This window comes from Acanthopagrus latus, chromosome 23 (genome assembly GCF_904848185.1).
Source record: "Acanthopagrus latus isolate v.2019 chromosome 23, fAcaLat1.1, whole genome shotgun sequence".
Taxonomy (NCBI): Eukaryota; Metazoa; Chordata; class Actinopteri; order Spariformes; family Sparidae; genus Acanthopagrus; species Acanthopagrus latus.
Genome location: NC_051061.1, coordinates 6,443,104 through 6,466,685, shown reverse-complemented (window position 1 = coordinate 6,466,685; position 23,582 = coordinate 6,443,104). Strand labels below are relative to the sequence as shown.

The window sequence follows — 23,582 nt, the reverse complement described above, 5'->3', positions numbered from 1 at the left end:
CATAATTGAAAACTTTTTTTTCCATGTTTCTCTACCATCCAGTGAATCCAATGCATTGGAATAGGGCTGCAAAATATGGTAAACTCTGACACTTGTGGTTTGTACCAAATAAAAATGTTCTTGCATCTTGGAGAACAACATTTGTTGGCCCGGGCATCTCTGCAGCCCAGCACTTAATTTTAATGCTGTTCTGTCACATTTTACCTTTGTCAGCTTCTACAATATGAATATTGCACTTGGTCTGATTGCAGTTTGGATAATATTTTGGGTACAGCCCTCCTTTTTCATCTATTCTTGCTCTGCACCATACGATGGCAGGACGAGCTGGTGGCTTTATTGACGGCCTGGGTAGGCCACATAACATTTTCATGGGTCCGCTGTTTCTGGCTGGCATCTGCTTTGACAGTTTGGTGATCAGCATTCACTTAAACAGACATTTAACTCTACCGGAGTCTTCCCTCTGCTTAACGCCGCTTAAACTATTAACCTTTCGATTGTTTCAATCCCATTACAGCTTCAACCTAAAAAGAAAGTTTGGGGGATTTTTCTGGTGGAGCGGGTGAGTGTCGGGGGGTGAGAGGAGGAGGGTGGGTAGCAGGGGTCTATGTGCAGAGAGAGTATGAGAGTCCCTTTGTATCCCGGTGAAGCTACAGGCCAGGCAGGCTCCCTCACTGCCCTTTTCCCCTCCTCCCCAAGCTCCCCTTCAATGGCCCTCTTTGTCTTTCCAAAGTATCACACAGCCGATTAAAGAGAGGGAATTAGGAGTCAGGCTTAACCCACAACACACAGGGAAACACACGCATACACATATATACATGCACACTAAAACAAGCTCGAAAATATGCATATAGGCATGGATAAGCAATCACGCCCCGATCTAGGGCTGGATCAGCTCAAGTTCAAGGAAACCTGCATTGGCAATCGTCGGCTGCAAACCACAGTAGATGAATGTGGATCTGATGACGCTTCTGCTACTGTTGTACCACAGTGCCTGCACATCCCCATCACTCATGTTGAGCTCTGCTAATGGTCAGTTGTAGAATTATCCATCAGCTGAACAGATTTGACCAAGAATGTCAGCAGTAACTGAGCCACTAGATGCCATGAAGACATGCTTTTGTTGCTTTGTTTCTGTCAACTTCATAAGAATAGGTACATTTTTTGTAATCTTAAGGACAGTTTGTTGTTTGAATCATCAGGATGTCAGATTTATTTCCCTGTTATGACTATACTGTGTTCAGGCAGAGATTTTAACTGATAGACGATTATTTAAGATTATTAGTTCCACTGTAAAAATGTCTCAAGAGGCAGACTTGTATTGAATCAGAAATAATAGTGCTTTATTTCAAGTGAGAGTAAAAGATCATTAGTCATCATCACATGTTTAGACTTTTTGCTCTTGCTATTATTAAGAGGTTTTGTTGCTGTGTTGTGTTGGCAACCGTTATACAAGAGATGAAACAATTAAATACTAAAATGGCAGTCAATTATTTCTTTTTTCATTAAGGTGAGAAAGCAGTAACAGCGCACACAAGCATAAAGCAAATATAAATAAGAAATGTAAAATTCATAGCAACATTACAGATATTTCACACATAGCAACAAGGATGTAAAAGGAACTCTTATGCTGGAGGTAAATGGTTAAATAAAAATGGGCTTTAAACTTCAATGTGCTGCATGCATATGGTTTGGATCTCTGTCCAGTAGTGATAAAGAATATTTTTTTAAATGATTCACATGAAAACAAAGCAAATTTGTAATATTTTTTTCACTTACCAAGATGAAGAATAACACACTTAAAATACAGTGCTGTTGCGGAGATGAGGGACAGAAATGAAATGTGAAACACAGTAAAGAAACAATAAGGACCAAAGACAGAAGAGATGGAAAAACTAATGAAAGCAGTGGAAAACAAACATGATTTAACATACAATACAGTTGTTGCTTATTGATACGCGAGTAGCAGTTATTATTAAGGACAAGGCATATTCTATATGTGTGAAATGTGTTAAAATGTATTTTTTCTCCTCTAAGCTTTACGCACTCAGTCTCTGGCAAATGTCTCTCAATGTTGGCTTATTCCACAGTGAAACTGTCTCATGTCTCTTGTTTTTGTTTTTTTTTACACAACTACAATCAAAGGATCTGACATTTCATATTGAATACTGTTCTATATACATTTGAATGCATTAACGAAAAGAAAAGGCAGTGGTGCAAACTGTCAGTGGAGATAATAATGGCAAAAAGCATTTGACAGTATTAGTACAGTAAGTTGTTAAAACAGCTTTTGTCTTGTATTCCACGACACATTTGGTCAATACAAATCGATTATCCAAGTACAGATAGATATTTTTACCATTAATGTTGTCCATGAATACATTGAATACTAATGAAAAATCATCACACTCATCAGTGCCATTGTGAGGAAGGCAAAAGTAACTTTTGACACTTCATTGACATGTTTAGAAGTAATTTACAATAGGTCACACTGGAGAAAGCTAAGAGAAAACTAATGAAGTGTAGGTAGTTTTGAGTGTCACATTGGGAGAAACATCTGTACAATCTGTTTCTTCTTTACAAGTTTTGGTCACAAAACTTTGGTTGTCTCACAAATATTTCAAATCTGTACACATCAATACAATTGCAATTTCAAGTACAGTATAGTATAAACTATCCTGATTATAGTTAGTCATCATGATTTTTTTTTTTTTGTTGACTAAATATACATTTCACTCAACAAAACCTCAACATGTTTTATGGCATTTGTCTTCCATGCGCGCTCACTGTGTTTTAAAAAAGGCATTTGAAGTGAACACAGCATAACAATTTGAATTAAAGGTCCAGTATGAAGGGTTTAGTGGCATCTAGTGGTGAGTTTGCAGATTGAAACCAAGTGAATACCCCTCACCTCACCTTTCCCGACAGTGGCTGCTAAATATGCAAAGGGAAAAAAAGGGAAACAACCTCTCTAGGGCCAGTGTTAGGTTTGTCCATTCTAGGATACAGTAGAAACATGGCGGTGCAACATGTCAGACTCCACGGAACACGACCCACTTCCTTTTCGGATATTAAAGGCTCATTCTAAGGCAACAAACACTTCTTAGCTTCAGGTGATCATAGACTAATGAAAATATAATTATCTATTAACTATCTCTGCCAATAGATCCTCCTAAATCCTACATACTGGACCTGTAAATAGGCACAAATGTGCATCAGAAACCGACATAATGTTGCCAGTGTTTGTTGTGTTGATTTCCAAAAGCAATACAAAACAAAATAAAAAGGTCAGTCTGCCTGAGATGTGAATGGGCCAGCAAAAATACTTTGGCACTCCATTATTCTGGTACAAAAAATATCCATTGCATATGAATTTGGATCCCTCTCAGTCACACCCTTCAGAATAGAGATCAAGGTCTTTTTCTAATTCTGAAACTGGACCATGGTCACTGTTGCTACTTGCCCCATGTGACTTGTGGGAGAGGGCTGTAGACTGTGATACAAATGGAGTCACCAAACTGACAGGCACACGATCTGCCACCACATTGAACACTGCCACTGGAGGTTCTGCTGCTTTAAATCTAACCTGAACTCTGCACCGGTGGTGGTTGGGTGTTTCTCCTCTGCTCTACCAAAGTATTACATTCTTTCGCTACTATACTGTGTGCCCCAAATAATGAACCACGCTTCAAAAGCACCACGCTCCAGGCTCATCCTTGAGCTGTGACGGCATTTCTGCCTCTGGCTGAGAACAGAACGGGGTTCCTCCCCTCCTGCCTCCCCAGCCGACTCCCCCGGTGCCTGCCCAATCCCCCCAGCCCAGACCACTTTCACCACTGCTACCACCAACACTGTTGTTGCTGCTGCTGCTCCTTGGGTCTGACATAGGGACTGAACCTGCACCAGTGCCCTCTGGTCTCGTTGTCTGTCATGGCCGCGACAGTGTAGTGTAGACAGGTTGTTCCCAGTGCGTGGGGCTGTGTGACTGCGGAACGTTGGCTGGGTCAGAGATGGCAGTGTACAGGGGCCTCTGGGAGGGCCCCATGTAAGAGAAAGCAGAGTACAACCCCGAGGCCTGGCTGGAGTGGGCGTAGTATGACCCTGAGGCCTGGTGTTCAGCATATTCAGCAAACTGAGCCCTGGATGCCAAAGAGGGGAAGGCGGAACTGTAGTGGGGAAGGCTGAGGGAAGTGTAGGTGACATGGGAACCAGCTGATGCTGCCTCTGCAAAGTGACCCCCAGCACCTCCCCCCTCGCTCTTGATCTGGGCCTTGGAGGGATCTGAGGCCAGAGGGGAACCATGATGTTGCTGCTGCTGCTGCTGCTTGGAGAGCCAGGCTGCTGAGTGTCCACTGGCCGCTGCCAGAGCTGAGGAGATGCCATAAGTGTATGGAGAGGCTGGAGATGCAGTTGCTGCGGCTACTGCCCCAGCACCCTGGCCAACCCCTGGGTGCCCATTGGGGGGAAGGTACTGGTCAAACTCATTGACATCAAAAGGTTCCATGTTGACCATCACCTCGTGGCTCATCTCACCAATGTCCACATTACCAAAGTCAATGTGAGGTTTCCCAGAGCCCGCAGGACCTGAGCTTCCCTCTGCTCCCATTGGGCCACGGGAGCCACCATTCCCAGAACCCTCCCGTTTACCATCTCCTGCCTTACCCGACTGCGACTCATTCTTGGGAGTGGTGGGAGGCGTGGGAGGACTGTGACTCTGACCTGTGGAGACACAAGGAAACATGTATTTACAGTAGTCTTTGCAGATTCAGACAGTTATCTCTCTGTGTGCCACAGTCCAGTTGTATCTACACTAATCTAACAGTGTGACAGGGTTGGTGTCAGTGGGGTATTGGCAGGGAGCCGGCAGCCCACCTGCAGCATTAGGGTGGTGCCCCTCTGCCAGAGGGGACCGAGCCCCCCCACTGTGGACCACATCCAGGTGGAGGCCCTTGTAGTGGGACTGGCTGTGGCTGACCTCACCCTCCGAATGGCCGTCGGCCTCACTTCCTGACCCGGAACCAGGCTTTCCGTTCTTGCGACGCCGTGGCTGGTACTTGTAGTCGGGATAGTCTTTCTTGTGCTGCTTCCTCAGCCTCTCTGCCTCCTCGATAAAAGGTCGCTTGTCACTCTCATTAAGAAGCCTTCGATAAAAGAAAGAGTGTTAGTCGATAGGTTTGTTTTAGGTATGAAGAGCAGAATAAAAGCCTCAACAGTCAATGAAATATAGTGAAATAGCAGTCATGGTGTGTTAATGCTAACATGAATACTGAAGAAGAAGTCAAGAATTAATGACCTTTAAAGAGGATAAATACATACAATGGGATATTAAAATAATCTTTCACAGATAACAGTGATATGATCAGCAATATATACTTAATTGATAAGTCTGATCCAAGTTTTTGCATATTAATATATTATGTTGATTCCCCACAGCTGTGCAGCTGTATCTAGTGCCATGCCTGCGAGGCACTTTTAACTGCTGGACAGTAATGAAATTATAATGGCCAAAGATGCATCCTGTCTGTAACATGAAACTGTGCTCCACTGCTGGCAGGAATGCCATGAGAAACCCCTGACCTTCTTCAGGCTTGCTGTTCATCGTGCTTCTGGGCCAATTAACCAATCATGCTTGAGCCCAAGGTCAAGTCTTCATCTAATTAATGTTCAATCCCCATGAGGTTAATGAATTTACCCTGTCCGACCTTTTTGTCAGCAAATAGTGAGTGTCCTGTGTGAGAAAATAGCAACTGGATGGATGGCCTGACGGAACTTTAAACTTCAAAACCTGCAGGGGTTCTGTGATGAGACGTGGGGATGTAGACAACTAGTGATCAGAAACAGCGAGAGGTTTAAATTTAGGAAAGTTAGAACTCTCAAACCAGAATTTACATAAATCTGCAAACAAGAAAATGTATTAAGTAAGGGGGGCAAAAGCAATTTAGAATTATTGAATGAAAATAACAAGTAAAATCTTGCAATGCTTTCAAATTTGAAGGTTTAAAAAACCTTTACGTTAAATATGAGCTGAAAGGTTGTGAAAGCCCCGTCTTATTCCCTCAGGAGCCGTTTACTCCAGCTACATGGCCAGCAATTAAACAGTGTATGAAATTAGACTCATAGGAACATGTGACACTCAGTAACCACATTAAAAATGCCTCTCAACTGGTGACCTGTGTTCAAATCGGGCAGTGAGACAATGTGGAAGAGTTTTGGGGGCAACACCTCACATTCACAAACAGTACAGCTCTCATATACATTTTGCAGAGGACATCATACGACACATGAAGGAATGTTATCTTGCAACATTTTCACACAACAAGACCACAATCGTATTACGTTCATAAAAAAAAACTTTAACAAGGTCATAGCAACAGTTATTTTAATCAATGATTAATTTGGCAATCGTTAAATTGTTTAATCTATAAAAAAGTCAAGAAATTGTTAAAAAAATGTCATCAAAAGTGATGTGTTGAAATGGCCTCTTTTGTCCAACCACCAGTCCAAAACCTTGAGACTCAACATTTATGATTAGAAATGACAAAGAAATGCAGCAATGCAGCAAACCCTCACATTTGAAAATACCAAATAGCAAATGTTTGACGTTTGTCCTTGACAAATGACCAAAACTATGAACTGATTTACAAAACAGTCGTCAAAATGATTTTTTTTTCTGTCGATGGTGCCTTTGTCTGCCACATCTGTCTACAAGTACCCAACAATTAATACTAACCTTTTTTTTTTTTTTTTTTTAAATCTCAGCAGCAATGTGAGTGTACTTTAAGTTGGCCTGAAATAAAATCTATGATACGAAAAACAAGGGAAAATGAAGAAAAACAAGATGGATAACTTAAGTGCATGGTGCAAAAGATCAGCTAGTTGGGGTGATGCTTTGTAAGCCAGTCCTAACAAAACTAAGAAGGTTTTATAACTACATGTCTATTCAAAGCAACAACCAAATTGCTTTAACCAGGTGAATTTATTCTTGAAACTCCCAGACTTGAGCATTTTTTGAAAGATTCATCCTGAATATCTTGTACTCCCCTGCGCTGGTTTGGCGTCTCCAGACACAAGCGTAATGTCGCTGCCCCCTGCCCTGGCATCAGTAAACACCTCTGCTGTACACACATTTCACAGCTGATGTACTGTGAGTGTGAGCATGTTCACACAGCGCCCCTCACCTCCAGAGCTTCCCCAGGGTCTTGCTGAGCTCCGCGTTGTGCAGGTGCGGGTGCTGGTCGGCCAGTTTCCTCCGCGCCGCCTGCGCCCACACCATGAAGGCGTTCATGGGCCTCTTCACGTGCGGCTTGGTCTTGCTCCCGGAGTTTACGCGCACCGGCATCGGCACGAGGGTCCAGTCGTAGCAGTTGAGCACCTGGCTCACCGCCTCACGGATTCCTGCGGGGAAGCGCTCGTCCTCGTCGTCGGATTTGACGGACGAGCAGCCCGCCGCCGAGTCGTCAAGGCCAGCCAGCTGCGGCAGCTGCTGCCCGTGGAGAGGCGAGTCGCCCCCGCCGGCCGCACCGGAGGAATGTCCCGGGGACAGGGAGCGACTGTCGTCCGACATCCCGGGGCTGAGCTCAACCTCCGATAGGCTCTGCTCCTCTCTGGACATCTTGCTACACACGCACACACACAATCCTCCGGGTGCGCAGATGATGTAAGGCCTGTTCCTAAATGCGTAATTCTACCTGTCGGGTCCTTATCCCTGTCTATCCCTACAGTGACGTGCAGAGTGTGGGCTGACTGCTGTCTGTTCTGTCCCTCTGGCCTCGTCTAAGTTATAATATAAACTGCCAGTCTGTCTCTACTCTCAGCCTCCGTTGCAAAACTCTGTGAGGGTTCCACATTAAAGTTCTTTCCATCCGCGTTGTTGGTATCATAGGCGGCTCAGCGCGCACCTTGGACCCCAGTTTACCTGCTAATACACACCTGTCTGCACCAAACTCACCCTGTCTCACTTCCCTCCTGACTTCCCCTTCTCTCTCTCCTCCGTTTGTCCCACGATTGAAATCCAACGGCAAGGACCTGAAACAGCAGAGTGATGAAGAGCGTGAGTTCAAGACAAGAAGAGTGGCAGTCCCTGCTTCAGCACCTGTGGGCCCGTGATTACGCTCTCCCCATCACAGACATGAAATGTAAAAAGACTCGTCCCTGAAAGAACCGCACCACCCCATTTTTTTTTCTCTCAATATAACAGTCCTCCAGCCATGTCCCCAGATTGTCTCCAGGGCGCTCACAAGGATATGACAAGCGCCTCAAGCGGGTCCTTTAAATATCATGAGACACCTTCATGGAAGACGGACAAAGGGGACTTCATATCTGTTCAAATCTGCGAGAAACATGGATGCGCTACAATGTGCTCAATAGACGGGTGCACCCGGGGGTCTGCTCAGTGTTTATTAGCCTTATGCTTAACAAACGTTATTATCAGAAAGCACAGAATCTCCTCAGGATTCAGTTGCATGATACATAAAAACTAGTGTACTGTGTGTGCAGGCTACATATATTCGGATATGGAGCCCAGTGCGGAGCCTCTCTGCAGACCTGGACCTCGCCCCCCCAGAACAAGCTACTGTTTAAGGTTTTGCAGTTATTCCAAGCTCCCCGGAGAGAAAGTGTTGGAATGATATGAGGCCGCAGCAGCACAGACGTCGGATTTATCCTGCGCACTTCTTGGATAAACACGGCCCGGCGCTGGAAATATAAACCCAGCGTGCATGCGTGTCCGCGTAAGCGTGTGTGAATTGGACACAGTCTGTTTGTCGAACAGGGCCGGGTCTATCGACGGCAGCAAAATGTGTCCTTGCTTTGTCCATTAAATCAACACCCTGCCTCGAACTTCACGTCCTAAATCAGCGAACGTCGTGTTAACCAGCAGCGCCACGACCCGCTGGTTTGTTTTCCGCTTCGGGATCAAATTGCGGGTCAATTAGTGATCCCGCTCCATTCTAGTGACATTATGAAACGGCTTGTCAATTTAACAGACTGTGTTATGTACCCACTTACCACCCAGTTTACCTCACGTTTATGTGTGAGAGAAGAGTACACATTTCTTTTAGCGTCTGGTGGATTTCTTTTGCGCCCTCAGATTTAGTCTGTTAATCTCGGCTTCTCGTTTCTGGGTACTACTGGGCTGATCATCTACCATTCCTAAGTGACCCCTAGAATGTTTTAGCAAATCATATTTATGATGGCCTTTGTCTGTGTTGGCTGATTGCAAAGTTAAATTAAAGGTTCTGGAGTCCTTACTGACAGTTTGACCAGCTTGTAATTAACATCAGAATGGATGTCAGGAATCGAATCCATCTCCTGCGGAGGGGCATGTAAAGCCTCACCATCTGTCTGAGGCGCATTAATAATTGCACTCGCCCTCCACCTGGTCACCTCACAGTCTCGTCACGTCTCTAACGTGTCCCCGCCGCGGACACAAAACGTGAATGTTGTGCGTAAAAGGCACCGAATGCCTCGATGCGCACGTGTTGTCCGCGTTCGCACTGCACGCTCTTGCTTGTACTGTCACTCTAATGAAAGACAGGAAAGTGCGATGGGTGGTGATAAATTCCTTTCGTCAATGACGACATTAATCATTAAGTATATTATTCCTTAAATAAATAGCTTTTGAAATTTAGAATAAAGCGAATGGTGACGCCATCAGGCTGCAACAGCGAATGTAACTTTATTTATTATGTGACATTATATAAGATATGGCTTGTTTCTGACTCAACCTCTAAATCATCCTTATTATTAAACAACTTTTGTTGAGCACTTTTACTGTGCGTCATGAATTCGGGCTATGTGAACGCATTAGCATCGCTTGACCTGCCGGTAACTCGGCCTCAATTTGCTTGTTTAGAAACTTTTTTTTTTTTTTTCAATTAGTTTTACAATAGCTCATATTAAAAACAGTAGCCTACATATCGGACAGACCAGCACAAGATGGAATTAATCCAAATGCACTATAATCTAACAAGGAAAATATTCATAAAATATTTTTTATCTATAAAAAAAACAAACCTTTTTCCATCTACACGAAAAAACCCAGAATATTCGCGACTTTGACTGTAAGGTTTGGTTAGTTAGACTCTTAAACTAATTCATTTTATGAACAGAGCAATTTGCTTTTCTTAGTATTAAAAGGCTTACTGCTTTCTCTGTCAACAGAAAACCTTGAATTTTAAACAGACAGAAAGACTTTACAAATAGATAATGATCAAAAAGTCAGGCCTAGAAATCAATTTAGAACAGAAGCACTTGTTGCACATATAAAAGTGTCAGAAATTGTTCTTTAAGCCCACATCACATTTTCTTTTTTGCTGAAAATAGATTTTGTAACAAAACTGTTCTGACAAGGCTCTGCACAAAGACCTGAATGGGTGAAATGATCCCAATGTAACATTATTAAAGTTAGAAAACGAACAAATCAGCCATTTTGGACAAATATAGGACCAAAGCGCTATTTCACCAATCCTGACAGAGTTGGTTGGTAATTATCGTGCAGCGTTAACGTCTGTCAGAGAGAATATCGCATCTTTAACTGTGAATCGAGGTTCTTCTGTCTCAAATCGCGGAGTCAGAGCAGCCATCAGCAGCAGAGAGGAAAGAGTTGGAAATGCTAAGCGCCTTACTTCAGTAATGAGAAAAGGAGGTCGCCGGTTTAGCACGAGAATCCGTGAGTTCCCGAGTTTCCAGAGTGACGCTCGCTCCCCAGCCCCCTCGCTCGCGCTGCCCGAGTATGAATGCCTGCTCTGTGTGTCGGTACCGGGGCTTAAAGAGCTCCTTGTATGAGGCTGAGAGGAAAAAAAAAAAAAAAAAGATACTGGGGGGGACAAGTCTTAAAGGAGCAGCGAAACTGCACAGATGCAGGCTTGGAGATTTCTGATTGGTTGAAATATTTGCCATCTCGCGCTCTCCTATCTATCTATCTATCTATCTATCTATCTATCTATCTATCTATCTATCTATCTATCTATCTATCTATCTATCTATCTATCTAAAGTCATTATTTTTCTAAAGATGGAGAACAGTATGTTTGATTTCTCTCAGATGCGCTGAGGGTGAGTCAGATACCAGTGTGCGTAATTGCGCGCACGAAATTTACGCACAGTGATTTGAACATGACGAATTATATACCTGACTTATCATTCCGCGTGGATGTGGAGATGCCCAGCTGCATTGTATCAACCAACTACGCACACTCTCTGCTATACAGGGCAGCGTATACAGTTCATGTGATAGTCCCGCACCTTACAGGCCAGTTAATGACATCCACAATTTTCCAGAAACCAAACATAACAATTTCTTGCTTTTTTGAGAGATGGCGGGCCTATTTGAATTCAAACTGTGCACGAATCCAACCTGCCAAATTGGTGAAATGAACTCCCGAATTTCGAATCAAGTGAGCCGCTGCTGGATTTTCGTGGTCGATTCATCACGAGTATGATATTTGATGAATCCGACGCGGTCCATAAATTGAGCTCAATCAGCGGCCTGATCTCATCTTGACAGGAGAAACGAGAGAGCTGTACCTCACACAAAGATATTAGATCATCGTTTTGTCTGCACCGAGGATTTATAAAGGTCACGAAAACCCAAAGACTCGAATGGATCTCACATACTGTAAAGCGTGCTGCGAAGCCGTTTTCAGATTCAGTGGGAGAAAGCGTGACAGTTACACATACAGAAGGTGGCCTTTGGTTTTACGCACACGTTCATCCGCCTTCGTTTCACCACCACGTCACAGGTGGACATCAGTCAAGGCCCTTCAAAAGACGGCGTGGCGCGCACAGTGCGCCTCTTCATGTCCACGTGTGAGTTTTATAATTGCATCAGCGCCTCTGAGTGAGAGGCACAGAGCGCGCGTTTCTACCCAAACAGTATTGGTAGAAATCGCCGAGCAGAGAGATGAGAGGGGACACTATGGGCCGCACGGACACAAACACAAGCGCTGTTCTCCGCAACAATGACCCCTTGTATCCCCGCCATGCGACACACTGCACCCAATCCAAAAATCACCACGTTTTTTTTTTTTTTTTCCCCAACCACCCATTAATGTTGACTGTGATAAGGGAATCCTAACCATGAGTGCATCTCTCTGTCTGATTCTCTGCCCCTTTCATTCCTCCTCTCCCCTCGTTTCTTTGCGTCCTTTGTTTTATCACAGGTGAATTGTAATCATGTGATCAAAACGAGCACCCCCTTCCCCCTTAAATTAAAAAAAAAAAAGAAAAAGAAAATGGGGAACAAAAAGCAGTTCTGTGCATGTGAAAAAAGAAAAGAAAAGGAGGAAAAAGCTTGTGTCTTCCCTTCCTCATGCCATTCTTTGTCCGCGTCTCTGACATGTAGTAGAGAAAAATACTCCAGGAGCGCGGCGGCTCAGCCCGGGGAGCTGCGGCGGGACAGCCCGGCTCCTGGAGCTTTAAACCGGGGACCTTCAGAGAGCCACTCCGCGGATTTCTGTCCCGCTGTGGAGCGGAAGATTTGCGGCCCGGCCTCGGTTTGACGTGAGTGTTTGTTTTGGCGTGTGTGCGTGTGTGTTTGTACGCAAATAATGAGGAGATATTAGCAGGCCCGACAAAGTTGCGCTGAAGACATTTATGTGAGACAAAAAATGCCAATTAATGTGACGCATGTCTCCGTACACACGAGATGTGTGAGATTACTGGCTGGTGGAATTAACGGATCGGACTTGATGATCCGGTTACAATTAAGACGTCTGGCGCTGAGAAAATGTTATTTTATGATTAAAATAATACATTTGATTGAGCAATCACCGAGAAAAGTTTAAGAAAAATAGAAAACATATTCTCTTTGCTTCATGATTTCCTAAAGTGACTGAAAAAAAAATGAGGCTTTAAAGCTTGAAAGTCAAACTTTTATAAACAGCGAATTCATGCAACTTGAGAGCAATTCAAGAAACGTTTCGGAGAACAAAACATTAATTGTGTAATGCTGTAATATACATAAAACAATGCTGTATTACCTCAGTGCTGTTATACGTGTTTTATATAAAAATCTCTCATATAAAACTGTTAAATGCTGTAAAATATTTAAGATAATTGTGTTTTTTAGGCTTTGGTCTTTTGATGTAATTTTCTATTCGGTCTAATTGTAATATTAAAGGACTATATAAAGATATGTATTCAGCGTGACAGCCTTGTCTTACACCGTGTAAAAAGTGCGCTGCTCATTATAAAATGTGCAAGTGTGCACATCGTCACACTGCGGCACGCTTATTTACTTACTTTTTTTTAATCGGGAAAATCCGATTGAAGCAACTTTCAAAATACTTAACACTACAAAGTGTAAAACAATTTGGTTCAAGTAAAACGATACTTGACTTTTAGTAGATTTTTAAGCAATAATAATCAGCCACTGCGTTGGTCACTCCAGTGTAATAGTTCAAACTTTGAGATTGTTGGCGTGAATAAACTGTGACTGTTATAATAAATAACTTTGTGGTGTTATGAGTGACGGATGCTGAATTATCACCTTTCATTTATGTTTTATGTTTATGTTCATTTAAGCCATAAAAGCCATAAAAGAACCCAAAACATGGACAATTCAGAACAATTTTCACTGTACACATGTAACTGCTGAGGCTCCCTTTGCAATCTGAATAGCTGTTGTTTGAAAGTTAATACCTCACTGCACTGAGGACACTGGCAGCGGCTGTAGCTTGTTGTGAAGCGCACATGGATGGTGACAGTGAAAGGTCAGCGGGCCTTGGCGTTTGAGTCGACAGCCTTAGCAAAGCCCCAGCCTGTGACCATTAGGCCCCGGGGTCCACCCCTGAGCCTGGGGGCCAGGCCAGAATCCCCTCCATGCTGGTTCCCTTTCTCTTTTTTCTAAATGATTATAAAGTAGCCATAGCAATGGACAGCTCCCCAGATGAAGGTCTCCTGAGGGGTTTTATTTTTTTGCACCTCTCTATCACATCTTTTGCTGCTCATGTTTCCACCAACTTGTATCATTTGCTTAAACAAAACAACAAAAATTTGCGTGTAAGCAAATGACCTGAGAGTTAGGCTACCTGACCGACAGCCTGGTCTTTGGTGCCAGGTGATGTCACTCTCAATAAACAAGTCGTCAATACAATAGATTTACAAATTCATAATAAATCAACAACATAACTGGATAAGGGAGTACGAAGTGATTCCAGAGGGCCGACATTAAAATGTAACCAAATCAAAACTAATGCAGCCCTTATTGTATCTGGTGATGTGGCTGTTATGCATTAAGTTAAATGCAAAAACAAATAGATAAAATGGAATTAATCCAATCAAATAATTCCAAATCTAGGTGTATGTAATGTGCATTTTTTTGAGCAACTGACAGCATCCTCAAGCAAAGGGACCTGGATGAGGTCGCCTGGAATTTTTTTTTTTTTGTTGCTTGTCTATTTCAGACAAAACACATTCCTGCTTACTGACGCGGTGGAGGAGTCTGTCCACCTGACCTGACACTGATGTTAAAGTGGTTATGTGAAAGGTCTGAGCACAGACGTAAACCAAAACCTCCACATACAGTTTGTGTGTATGTCAATAACAAAACATGAGTTGTCGTATCATTTGAAAGCAGTTTATAGCCCTCTCTTACTTACAGAAAATAACTCTACCTCGAGCTCCCTGCGGCATTCTTAGGCTAATTCTCTCTCCTTCGGCTGTTCTGTCTGCCTACATGCACCTGTGCAGGACAGAACAGGTGTGTCAGTATTCCACCATTGAAGTGGATCACTCAGCCATGCAGGGGGATCCGGTGAGCTACAGTTATTAAGTTATTACAAATATAATCAACTCTGTCTTGCGTTTTGCAATAAAAGCGGCACTCTGGATTGAGTTCCTCCAGAATAATGCCACTAATAATGTGATATTGATAGATTACCGATTATTTTCGTGCCATATAGGGAGGTCAGAGGTCAGATCCAGAGACCGACACAACCAGGGCTGCTATGGATTCACAGTCTTGCTTCTTTTCTAGTGTCAGACTACCCCTTTATCTTAAAAGTAGCCTACAGTAAGCCAAGTGAAAGGGGAGTAGTGAGCATCTGTAACTTATAGGTTGCATACGAATAGTAACATCCTCAATTAAAATGTCAAGAAATCTTCAAAAGAGTAATAAAAAGAATTCAACCTCCCACAAGACCTTCCTGATCTTTTCTCCCCGTCCATCTTTCTTAATAAATTCATGCAGCTGTGTAACATTTAAATAGGTCCCCCTCTTAAATGTCTGTGAATCCTGCCTTTGTGCTCATACCACCAAAGTTCCCACTCTTTTGTGTTCATCTTGTCTTTCTCTGAGTTACTGGCAAGGAAGGGGGGGTGGGCGTGGTAGAAACTGTGTGTGTGTGTGTGTGTGTGTGTGTGTGTGTGTGTGTGTGTGTGTGTGTGTGTGTGTGTGTGTGTGTGTGTGTGTGTGTGTGTGTGCATGTGTTTGTGCATATACGCGTGCGTGTGTGTGTGAGGGGTTGGCCAGATCTTGGACCGGGGTTCTCTGCAGCTGGGTAGTGAGGTGGGAGGTTGTGTGTGTGTGAGGGTGCCACATGGGTATGTTAAAGTATTTACATATGCTTCTGTGTGCCCTTGTAAGATAGTGTGCGTCCGTGTGTGTCTGCATGCCAGCGTGTGCATGCATTAATGCCACAGAGGCATATCGTCGGGAGACGTGTGTGTGTGGGCTTTAGGAGATGCACGGTGCCGCTACTGGTTGGGTTTGGATGAATGGAGTGAGACTTGCCTCTGTGTGTGTGTGTGCATGTGTGTGTGTGTGTGTGTGTGCTACCTTAATGAATAGCCCATTGTGTGTCCTGCTTCATATCTCCACTGGCCAGCCAAAGGAAAGAATCTAGTTACTTCAATTGTGTGAGGGGGAACATCTAAAGGAAATTGATATATGGGGCGGCTGAGGTGGGGTGTGTGGGGAAGGGTGGTGGTGCTGGAGGGGGTGGGGGTATTAGGGTGAGGGTCCCAGGTGAGCCAGAGAGAGTGAGAGTTGAGTTTCCTGTGGCTGATCTCCGCTGGTATGTTTTTGAGAGCTTGGCTCATATTTCCTGTTTTCACTCTCAGAAGGCAGCCATACATGTAGATCCCAACAACTTTTGTTTTACATTTTTTGACATTTTCCTTCATTTCCCTGGTTATTATGTATGGGACTGGATGAAAAGAATCAGGCATATTTAAGTGTCTGGTATCTATGAGTGAGTACAATTTGATGTGGATCCTGTATCTGGTGAACTTAACGTCTGGCTAAGCAGTTAGTTTAAAATTCAGAGTGATACATGGGCTGCAGAGTTTGATATTTGATTTGGCTTGACTGAATTAAAGGGCTCCGTTGGGCCTTGGCGCAGGTTTGCGCTCGATTGAGTGCCACTCTAGTTTGCAAACCGACTTGCACAAACGGTTCCTGGAGGATGAATATTAAATACATTGGTGATCCCATGACTTTTCCTGTAATGCCACTGTGAGGTTAACTTGGCTTTTAGCAAAATGTCTCAACCACAAGTGAATGCTTGGCATTCAATTTTGCACTAGAATTGAACTGAATGCTCTGCTGGGCCTAGAAACGGCCTATTAAAGCCTCTCTCAGGGCAGCATGGCTGTGGTCTTAAAAAACACTTTGATGCCACTTGCATTAAGTTGATGTTCAACTACTACTCAGCGATTTGGTGACATAGATGTATGATAAGCTGTACATGTTGCTGCTGATCAGGTTTGTCTCCAGTTTTAGTCAGTGACCACTCTCTCATTTTCCCCATAGATCATCATTCTTAGAGAGACATCTGTTGACAGAACAACCCTAACTACAAAGAAGGTCAATTATGATAAGCGCTATGACGAAAGCTTGATCCAGAGGTTTGTGCCTTTGCGAGCAACTCTTTTTGAACTGAATAGGCACCATTTTTTCCAGATTATAATACACTACATAAGCCCTTGCCTTAAATGTTTGGTGAGGTTAGCTAAATTGATTACAATATGATGATGAACAAATTCGATTTCTGTATGCTACTCATGATTTATGAAAACATGTTTGACTATCATCTATCATGCAATAAAAAGGGACAGTAGTGGCTTAGTGTGAATGCCCTGTTGAGATAGTTCAGCCTCACATGACCTTTGACCTTTGGTACCATCAATTCTAGTTTATACTGATTCCTTTTTTATACGCACAGATGCGCTGAGCGGCCAATAACACACTGACGAGCATTGCACCCTTTTTGCAACCAAGACTGGCCTTTAAAACTGTGGGGTGGCCGGGCCCTGCTGCAGCTGTGACGGCAACAAAGGCAAAAGAGAAAAAAAAAAAGGGGGATGATTTAGGAAGAAAAAGAGAATCCTCAATGCTGCCTTGTGTCCGTCGCAACTGTCTCCCATCTCCCTCTCGGAGCCAAATCAAGTCACCACGTCGTCGTCTCTTCATCTATAGTGCAGTTTGCGTGTGTGTATATTGTGTGTGTGTGTTTTTTGGCACACATCCCTAAACATATAAACAGATTTCAAGGCAAGATTTGGAAACTCCCAAACAGCCCATCTCTGTAGGACATAAGGGGACATGCTTGAAAAATGATAATTGGGCGGAATGAGAGGCGAGGGACGTGGAGATTGAGTCATTTGCAGGAAAATGCAGAAAATGATGTTCAAGAATTCCGCTGAGAACAAGGGCGTCCTTTGTTAGGACGTCTCTACCGCATGTCTGGCTGTTTGCTGTTCAGGACATCATCACACAGCCATGATGTGCCTTGACAAAAATGTTCGATTTTAATGTTTCTCTCACGGACTGTTTTTCCCCCTGGACACACAACAAAGTTCTCATTTGATATCTAATTTAGTTTGACTTACTGATAGCTGAGCACAACAATATGAATATCAGATATCTAAATCCTAGATCCTAAAATCGTATGTATTCCTATGAGCTCCCAGACCATATAGGAAATTGAAATCAAAACTGACTTAACGTTGACAAAAATTAAACGCAGCAAGCAAATTATCATGTATCAGTATTGATAAACAAATAATTTAACATTATACAGTAGTTAAGCATTATGAAAGGGGATACTTTACACTTCGATTTGTATTATGCTTATGTAAAAACTTAAATGCAGGATTTATTGTCGTGATGGAGCCCAGCTATAGTGTGTTAATGCTCACTTTACTTGTTGTTCATACATCTTTCACCACTGCTTTCAAAAGCGTGCAAATTATACTGTGCCTATCCTGTACCATTTTACATGTCTTTTTTTTTTTATCTCAAACAAAAACTATGTACATTTTCAACCAGAGATTTCATATTTATCTGTAGCCAAAGGACTGTCTGAAACAGATCAATCTGTATGAGATTAACAATGAGTAAATGGGGATATGAATAACCACATCTGTTACGTCACAATACATCAACGACAACCTACCTACACAATGTAGAAATCTCAAGAAAGTAGAGTTTATTGCAGAACTGTTGTATTAGACTGCAGTAGTTTTAGCTAGGGGTACCTAATAAGTGAGCAAATGAGTTCCAAACACCTGGTCTTTTCAGTTTCTCCAAAATGGTGGAGTCCTTTGGTCTTTGGCATGAAGTGTCAGCCAAAGGCTTGAACTTCTGTGTTGTCCTGGAAGCTGTTTTATGTTAGTAGACTCCATTTCTAAACTAACGTTAGCAGCTGTTGCTCTCTGTTCATGGAGTGGAGCGAGATTGGAGACACGGAACTCGAGAATGCGCATAAAGTCACATCCTATGGACTATCACAGAAAACACGAGCTGAGTCCTTCAGAAAGAAGTGCAAGTCCTGCAGGAATAAACAAGCATTTCGTCCACAGGCTTGTTTAGGCAACCGAGAGAGCTGAGGAAGAACACATGTGGCCAGTAAAAAAGTGATTAAGTCATGTAAATTGCCACAAAATGTTAAACAAAGCCCTTTATAATTCAGAGAATTGCTATAACTCGGTCTCACGCTGTCTGGTCAAATAAAGCCATGCAAGGCCAAAAGAATTAATATTAAAAAAAAGGAAATGTTTCTCTGATAAGTAAAAAGTCCCTTTTGAGACTGTCTTGTTGTGCACATCTAGTTGGCATCCTGCTTGTGAGGTAATTCACTTTTGAGTTATTTTTTGCACAAAAGGAACTGAGGGAGGTCATGTCATTGTGCAACATCAGAGCTGAGCTGTCATTCGTATTCTTTACACGAGAAAAACATAGATGAGCCGGCCCTCAGCTTCTGATCGACTACCTAATAATTTACTGTATCTATGAGTAAATGCTGGCCCCTTCAAACCACCGTTGTATTCAAAGAACTACTGTAGAAAAAGTATTGTAACATCATTTTCATGTCATGGTACGGTCTTGCACAATAGTCATTGGATGTTTTATTTACCATGACTGTGAAGACCAGATATGACTGACCTGGGTTTTACTTTTGTGTTTACAGGACAGAAGATGTTTTGATGTGAAAGGAAAAAACAGAGTTAGGGAGAACAGGAAGAGGGGCGATGAATCTAAGGGGGAGATATGGAAAAGGACGAGGATAAAAAAAGTCACTTTCAAATCATGAGTTTTTCTCGGAACATTGAATTAAGCAGCGTGAACGGGTGGGGGCCTCGAGGGTCTGGGGGTGGCTGGCCGCAAAGATGCCTGAATGAAAGAGTTTGTTGTTTGATGCAGGGAGAGGGAGATGAAAGGGGAGAGGGAGATGGCGAGTTTGTCGGGCATCAGTCCCCTCTCCCATCGCCTCCTTACCCTGCGGCCCTCCCTCGCTCTGCCCATGTGAGCTGGAGTTCATACGCAGGGCCCACAGCTGCTCACATAGACCCCTCAGACACGCTCGCACGCACACACACACACACACACACACACACACACACACACACACACACACACACATAGAAGCACATACATGGATGAAAACATGGGACTCTACATGCACACAAACACACACTTAATAAAAACAGGCAGACGTGTAAAACAACATACAGACATGTGAATCTGCATATGCGTGCGGCCTACTCAGTTGTCATCAGGCAAACACACACACACACACACACACACACACACACACACACACACACACACACACACACATTTAAAAAGAGTCAACACTAAAAGATTCAAAAACTTCACTGCCCATTATGCTGTCATTTATTTAAAAAATTGCCTTTCTTCTGATTCCCTGTGGTGCCAGCAGTGTGCAACACTAACTAATGTTAGTTACCGCAGAACATGTGAAATCTGATATCATGGTTTGAGCTGTTTAACTAACCTTACCTTGCTTTCACAGACAAACTGCTAGCTAGCTAACCTAGCAAAATACGCTCATGAGCGCATTATTGTGGCTCCCACTGCTTTTCTCCATCACCCTGCTCTGCCTCTGATTGGTTTCCTTCACTGGCTGCGTTGGTGAGGTTTAGGATGAGTATGAGGTAACAGTTTGAGTCGAGCATACGGGCAACAGTGTGTTAGGCTCTGGTTTGGTCTGTTTTTCTTGTCTTCTTCTTTAAGCTGCAGATGCTCGGGTAAATACACCAAACCTTTTGGTCTGCTGCCTGGTCTGCTGCTTCTCGCCTAGGTATCACTCATCCTCTCAAGTGTTACTGAGTGTCAAAATAAGAAAAAGGTGACACAGTGGAAAACATGTCCCTGTCCCAACTTTGTGTTGCAGGCATCAGATTTGGAGTGACTGTATATCTGTCTTGTCCTTGTGTTGTATTTAGGGTTTAAGGGTAGGATTTGCAAATGACTGCATGGTGGAATCCTGGTTGTATAATGCGTTTCAATGCAGTGGGGGGGAAAAAATAACAGAAACACACATCTCTTGACTGAATTTTAACATATGTGACAGGTTTTCATGCTGTTGTGTCCAACTCATGAAAAGCGGATCTCCAGTCCCATTCTTTTCCCTTTTAGGAAAAGAATATTTTGGGAATCTGCGATTGTACGCCCGTGATCAAGCAACAGGCTCGCTATGGCAGAAGAGTTTGCAGGAGGTTTTGTCACTGATGAGAGGGATGTCCTACACTGACTTTGGGAGAGTCTAAATGTTAAAGCGAATCTGATGCGAGCATGGCAGAATCGGAATCAGCTGATTAATAAACAAAAGGGAGCAAACAAGACACTGCAAGCACAAAAATACAGACAGACCTAAAGAGGAGGAAAACAACAGGAAGGGGCATTGAGAGGGGTCACAGCAGTATTTCACAGATTAGTAGTGCTGCATCAGTGCCTTGAGGAAAACGAAGTGACAGAGGACGGGGAGCTGGAGGGGTGTAGAGATAGAAGGATGGAGAAGACGTGAAGATGATGGACGCGCACTGGCACACACGGACACACACACACACACACACACATCCCATAATTAGCATGCTAACAGGCATTTAAATGTCCCGCACAAAGGCTCACTGTTGAGCCTCCGTTGCTCACTTGGGAGACAATGCACAATAGGAGTCAGTGGGAGCCCCCAAATCACCCTAATAGCTGATGTGGCCCAGCATGGCTTCTCCCATTTTACCATTCCACCGATCACACTCATTCACTCACTCACTGACTGGCTAATGAAAAGCTCATGGCCTGGAGGCCTGCAGTTACTGAGCAGCTTGCCCCTTCCTCCTCATATCCCTCTTTTCATCTTCGCCTCCACCGAGAGAAATGCCTCTCCAGGTCTCCTGAGGTTCAGAGGTCCAGTGGGTGGGTGGTTTTGTGCTGTTAGGGTTCCTGTGCATGGGAACGGCGAAAGACTGACAGAGATGAAGGATATATAATTAAAGAAAGATCAAGACAGGACAACCAGGGCAGTAAGGGGAAGTCTCTTATTACCCTGACACAGGATGATTTTAACTTAATTAAAATCTGGACAGATATTATTTGATTATAGGACAGGAACATGAAATGGCTGAAAAAAATGGAGATACATTTTGAAATAAGGAGGGCAGCCTCAAGCAAACAGCTGTGAGTGCTTTCTGTTAGAATGCAGATTTCTGTTACCCTCCCAGTGTCAGAAATCATGCAGAGATCTGTTCCCTGATGAAGGTGCTCTGTATGTTGCTGCATGCTGTCCAAAGCATCTTTCAGAAGCTGGTGGTGTGACAAACCTGCAATGAGCCTGGGCCTGTCTGCACGAAGCTTTAGTCTCACTGAGCCCCCTGTCAAATTCCTCAAAAGTGCAACCTGCCACTGCACAATTCAAGGCTGTAGCCATGGAGTTAACATCAGGCAGTGTCTATTGGACTGAGTGGGTGCCCATTTTGGGTTTTCCACCCAGGAAGAATATCTAAATTGAATCTGAACACATGGGAAGAACACTCGCTAAAGTGCCCTCTTGGGAGCCAAAACTTGCGCTAAAGTGCCCTCTTGCTTGGCAAAACACACTAAATTGCCCCCCCTGGCTGGTTAAAATATGATAAACTGCCCTGTTGGGACCCAAAATGCGCCCTAATGTGCCCTCTTCAGTGGTGAGAACGTACTGTATTTTTGCCCCTGCCCTTCAAAAAGTCGCCACTGTAGCTAACGCCTTTGCTGAATCACTTTTCACAAAATTGGCATTTAGATAACACTTTATCAACATTTCTCCTATATCATAAATTATTCCTCTTCTGCTACTATTGCCTCTTCTATTGTAAAAAAAAAAAAAAAAAGAAGAAGAAGAACTTACAATAGAAAAGAGAACTTGCAGATATATTGTCAAAACCAAATCATATCCACAGTTTGCTTACTTGTGTTGCATTAACATTTCTGCAAAATAGTTTATTTAGATTGTTGGTGTTCCTCAGCATCACTATTACTCACTATATTGGTCAGCTTGGAATCTTTTTTTTTTTTTTTTGGTGTGTTACAGCTATTCAAGACTTTATGTCTGATGATTGTCCAGCAGGGGGCACTGGCCTCCATTGCATGAAGAGCTGGCTGAATTCATCCTGCAGGCATGGGTGTCCAGTTCATCACACACTCATGAAACTTCCCAATGGGAGAAAGAAATCAATCGAATCACATTCATTCCTCAAAAATGAAATTGTATGGATGATACAATTAATGAATTAATGAAACTCCCCCATTAAAATCTGACCTAACTTAAGATTGCAAACTCTTCAACAGCCTGAAAGACTGAAAGACAGAAAGTCCCCGTCAGAGTGATTAAAGATGCTCAGTTGACAGGAAGATAATCATCAGCCCAGTTTGACATTCTCTATAGTTTTATGAACACCTCAAGCCCTTCCATTCACAGTATATTCATCTGTCTTGTACAGATGATTCACAAACAAACCAGAAGAGACTCTTGACTGTGACTCACTGCACACTTTAGAGCCCTTTAGAGATTCATCAGACATTCAGATTTGTGGCACTGAAGGCTTTGAAACATGTGATATGCACGTGGGCTCTGGCACCCACTATGATGTGCAATATGTCAGCCTGTCCTCCTCATCCTGCCAGCCTTTCCAGGAAATGCACAGCGTCGTTAGCTGTCCTACCAACTTACAACTGATGCAACTTTTCTTTTGTTCTGTGGGATGTTGATTCAACTCAAAACGGTGAACTTGAATTGTGCTCTGTGATCCAGATTCAAACTTCTCTGCTTCTTCCGCACTACACCACCAGAGGGAACACGTGGCTGAGTG

General features: G+C 43.3%; 1 protein-coding gene across 3 annotated transcripts; it reads right to left on the bottom strand.

Moving 5' to 3' along the window:
- Positions 1-1,313: 1,313 nt before the first annotated feature.
- Positions 1,314-10,693, bottom strand: LOC119014745 (transcription factor Sox-10-like). 3 transcript variants are annotated; one of them, XM_037090187.1, is made up of 4 exons: positions 10,623-10,693; positions 7,176-8,022; positions 4,870-5,138; positions 1,314-4,716 (listed from the first exon to the last, which is right to left on the bottom strand). In XM_037090187.1, exons 2-4 carry the CDS (start codon positions 7,607-7,609, stop codon positions 3,926-3,928), a joined length of 1,494 nt encoding a protein of 497 aa, XP_036946082.1. In that variant the 5' UTR covers positions 7,610-8,022; positions 10,623-10,693; the 3' UTR covers positions 1,314-3,925. The 3 variants fall into 3 exon arrangements, with proteins under 3 accessions (XP_036946082.1, XP_036946084.1, XP_036946083.1); XM_037090189.1 differs by having other exon boundaries at positions 4,978-5,138; XM_037090188.1 differs by lacking the exon at positions 10,623-10,693 and having other exon boundaries at positions 7,176-9,923.
- Positions 10,694-23,582: the final 12,889 nt, after the last annotated feature.

Bases quoted from the DNA above. Each gene is read 5' to 3' on its own strand.
- LOC119014745 (XM_037090187.1), bottom strand. From the start codon at position 7,609: ATGTCCAGAGAGGAGCAGAGCCTATCGGAGGTTGAGCTCAGCCCCGGG. The intron at 5,139-7,175 runs GTGAGGGGCGCT...CTTTTATCGAAG, and splicing joins ACCCTGGGGAAGCTCTGGAG to GCTTCTTAATGAGAGTGACA. The intron at 4,717-4,869 runs GTGGGCTGCCGG...GTGTCTCCACAG, and splicing joins GCACCACCCTAATGCTGCAG to GTCAGAGTCACAGTCCTCCC.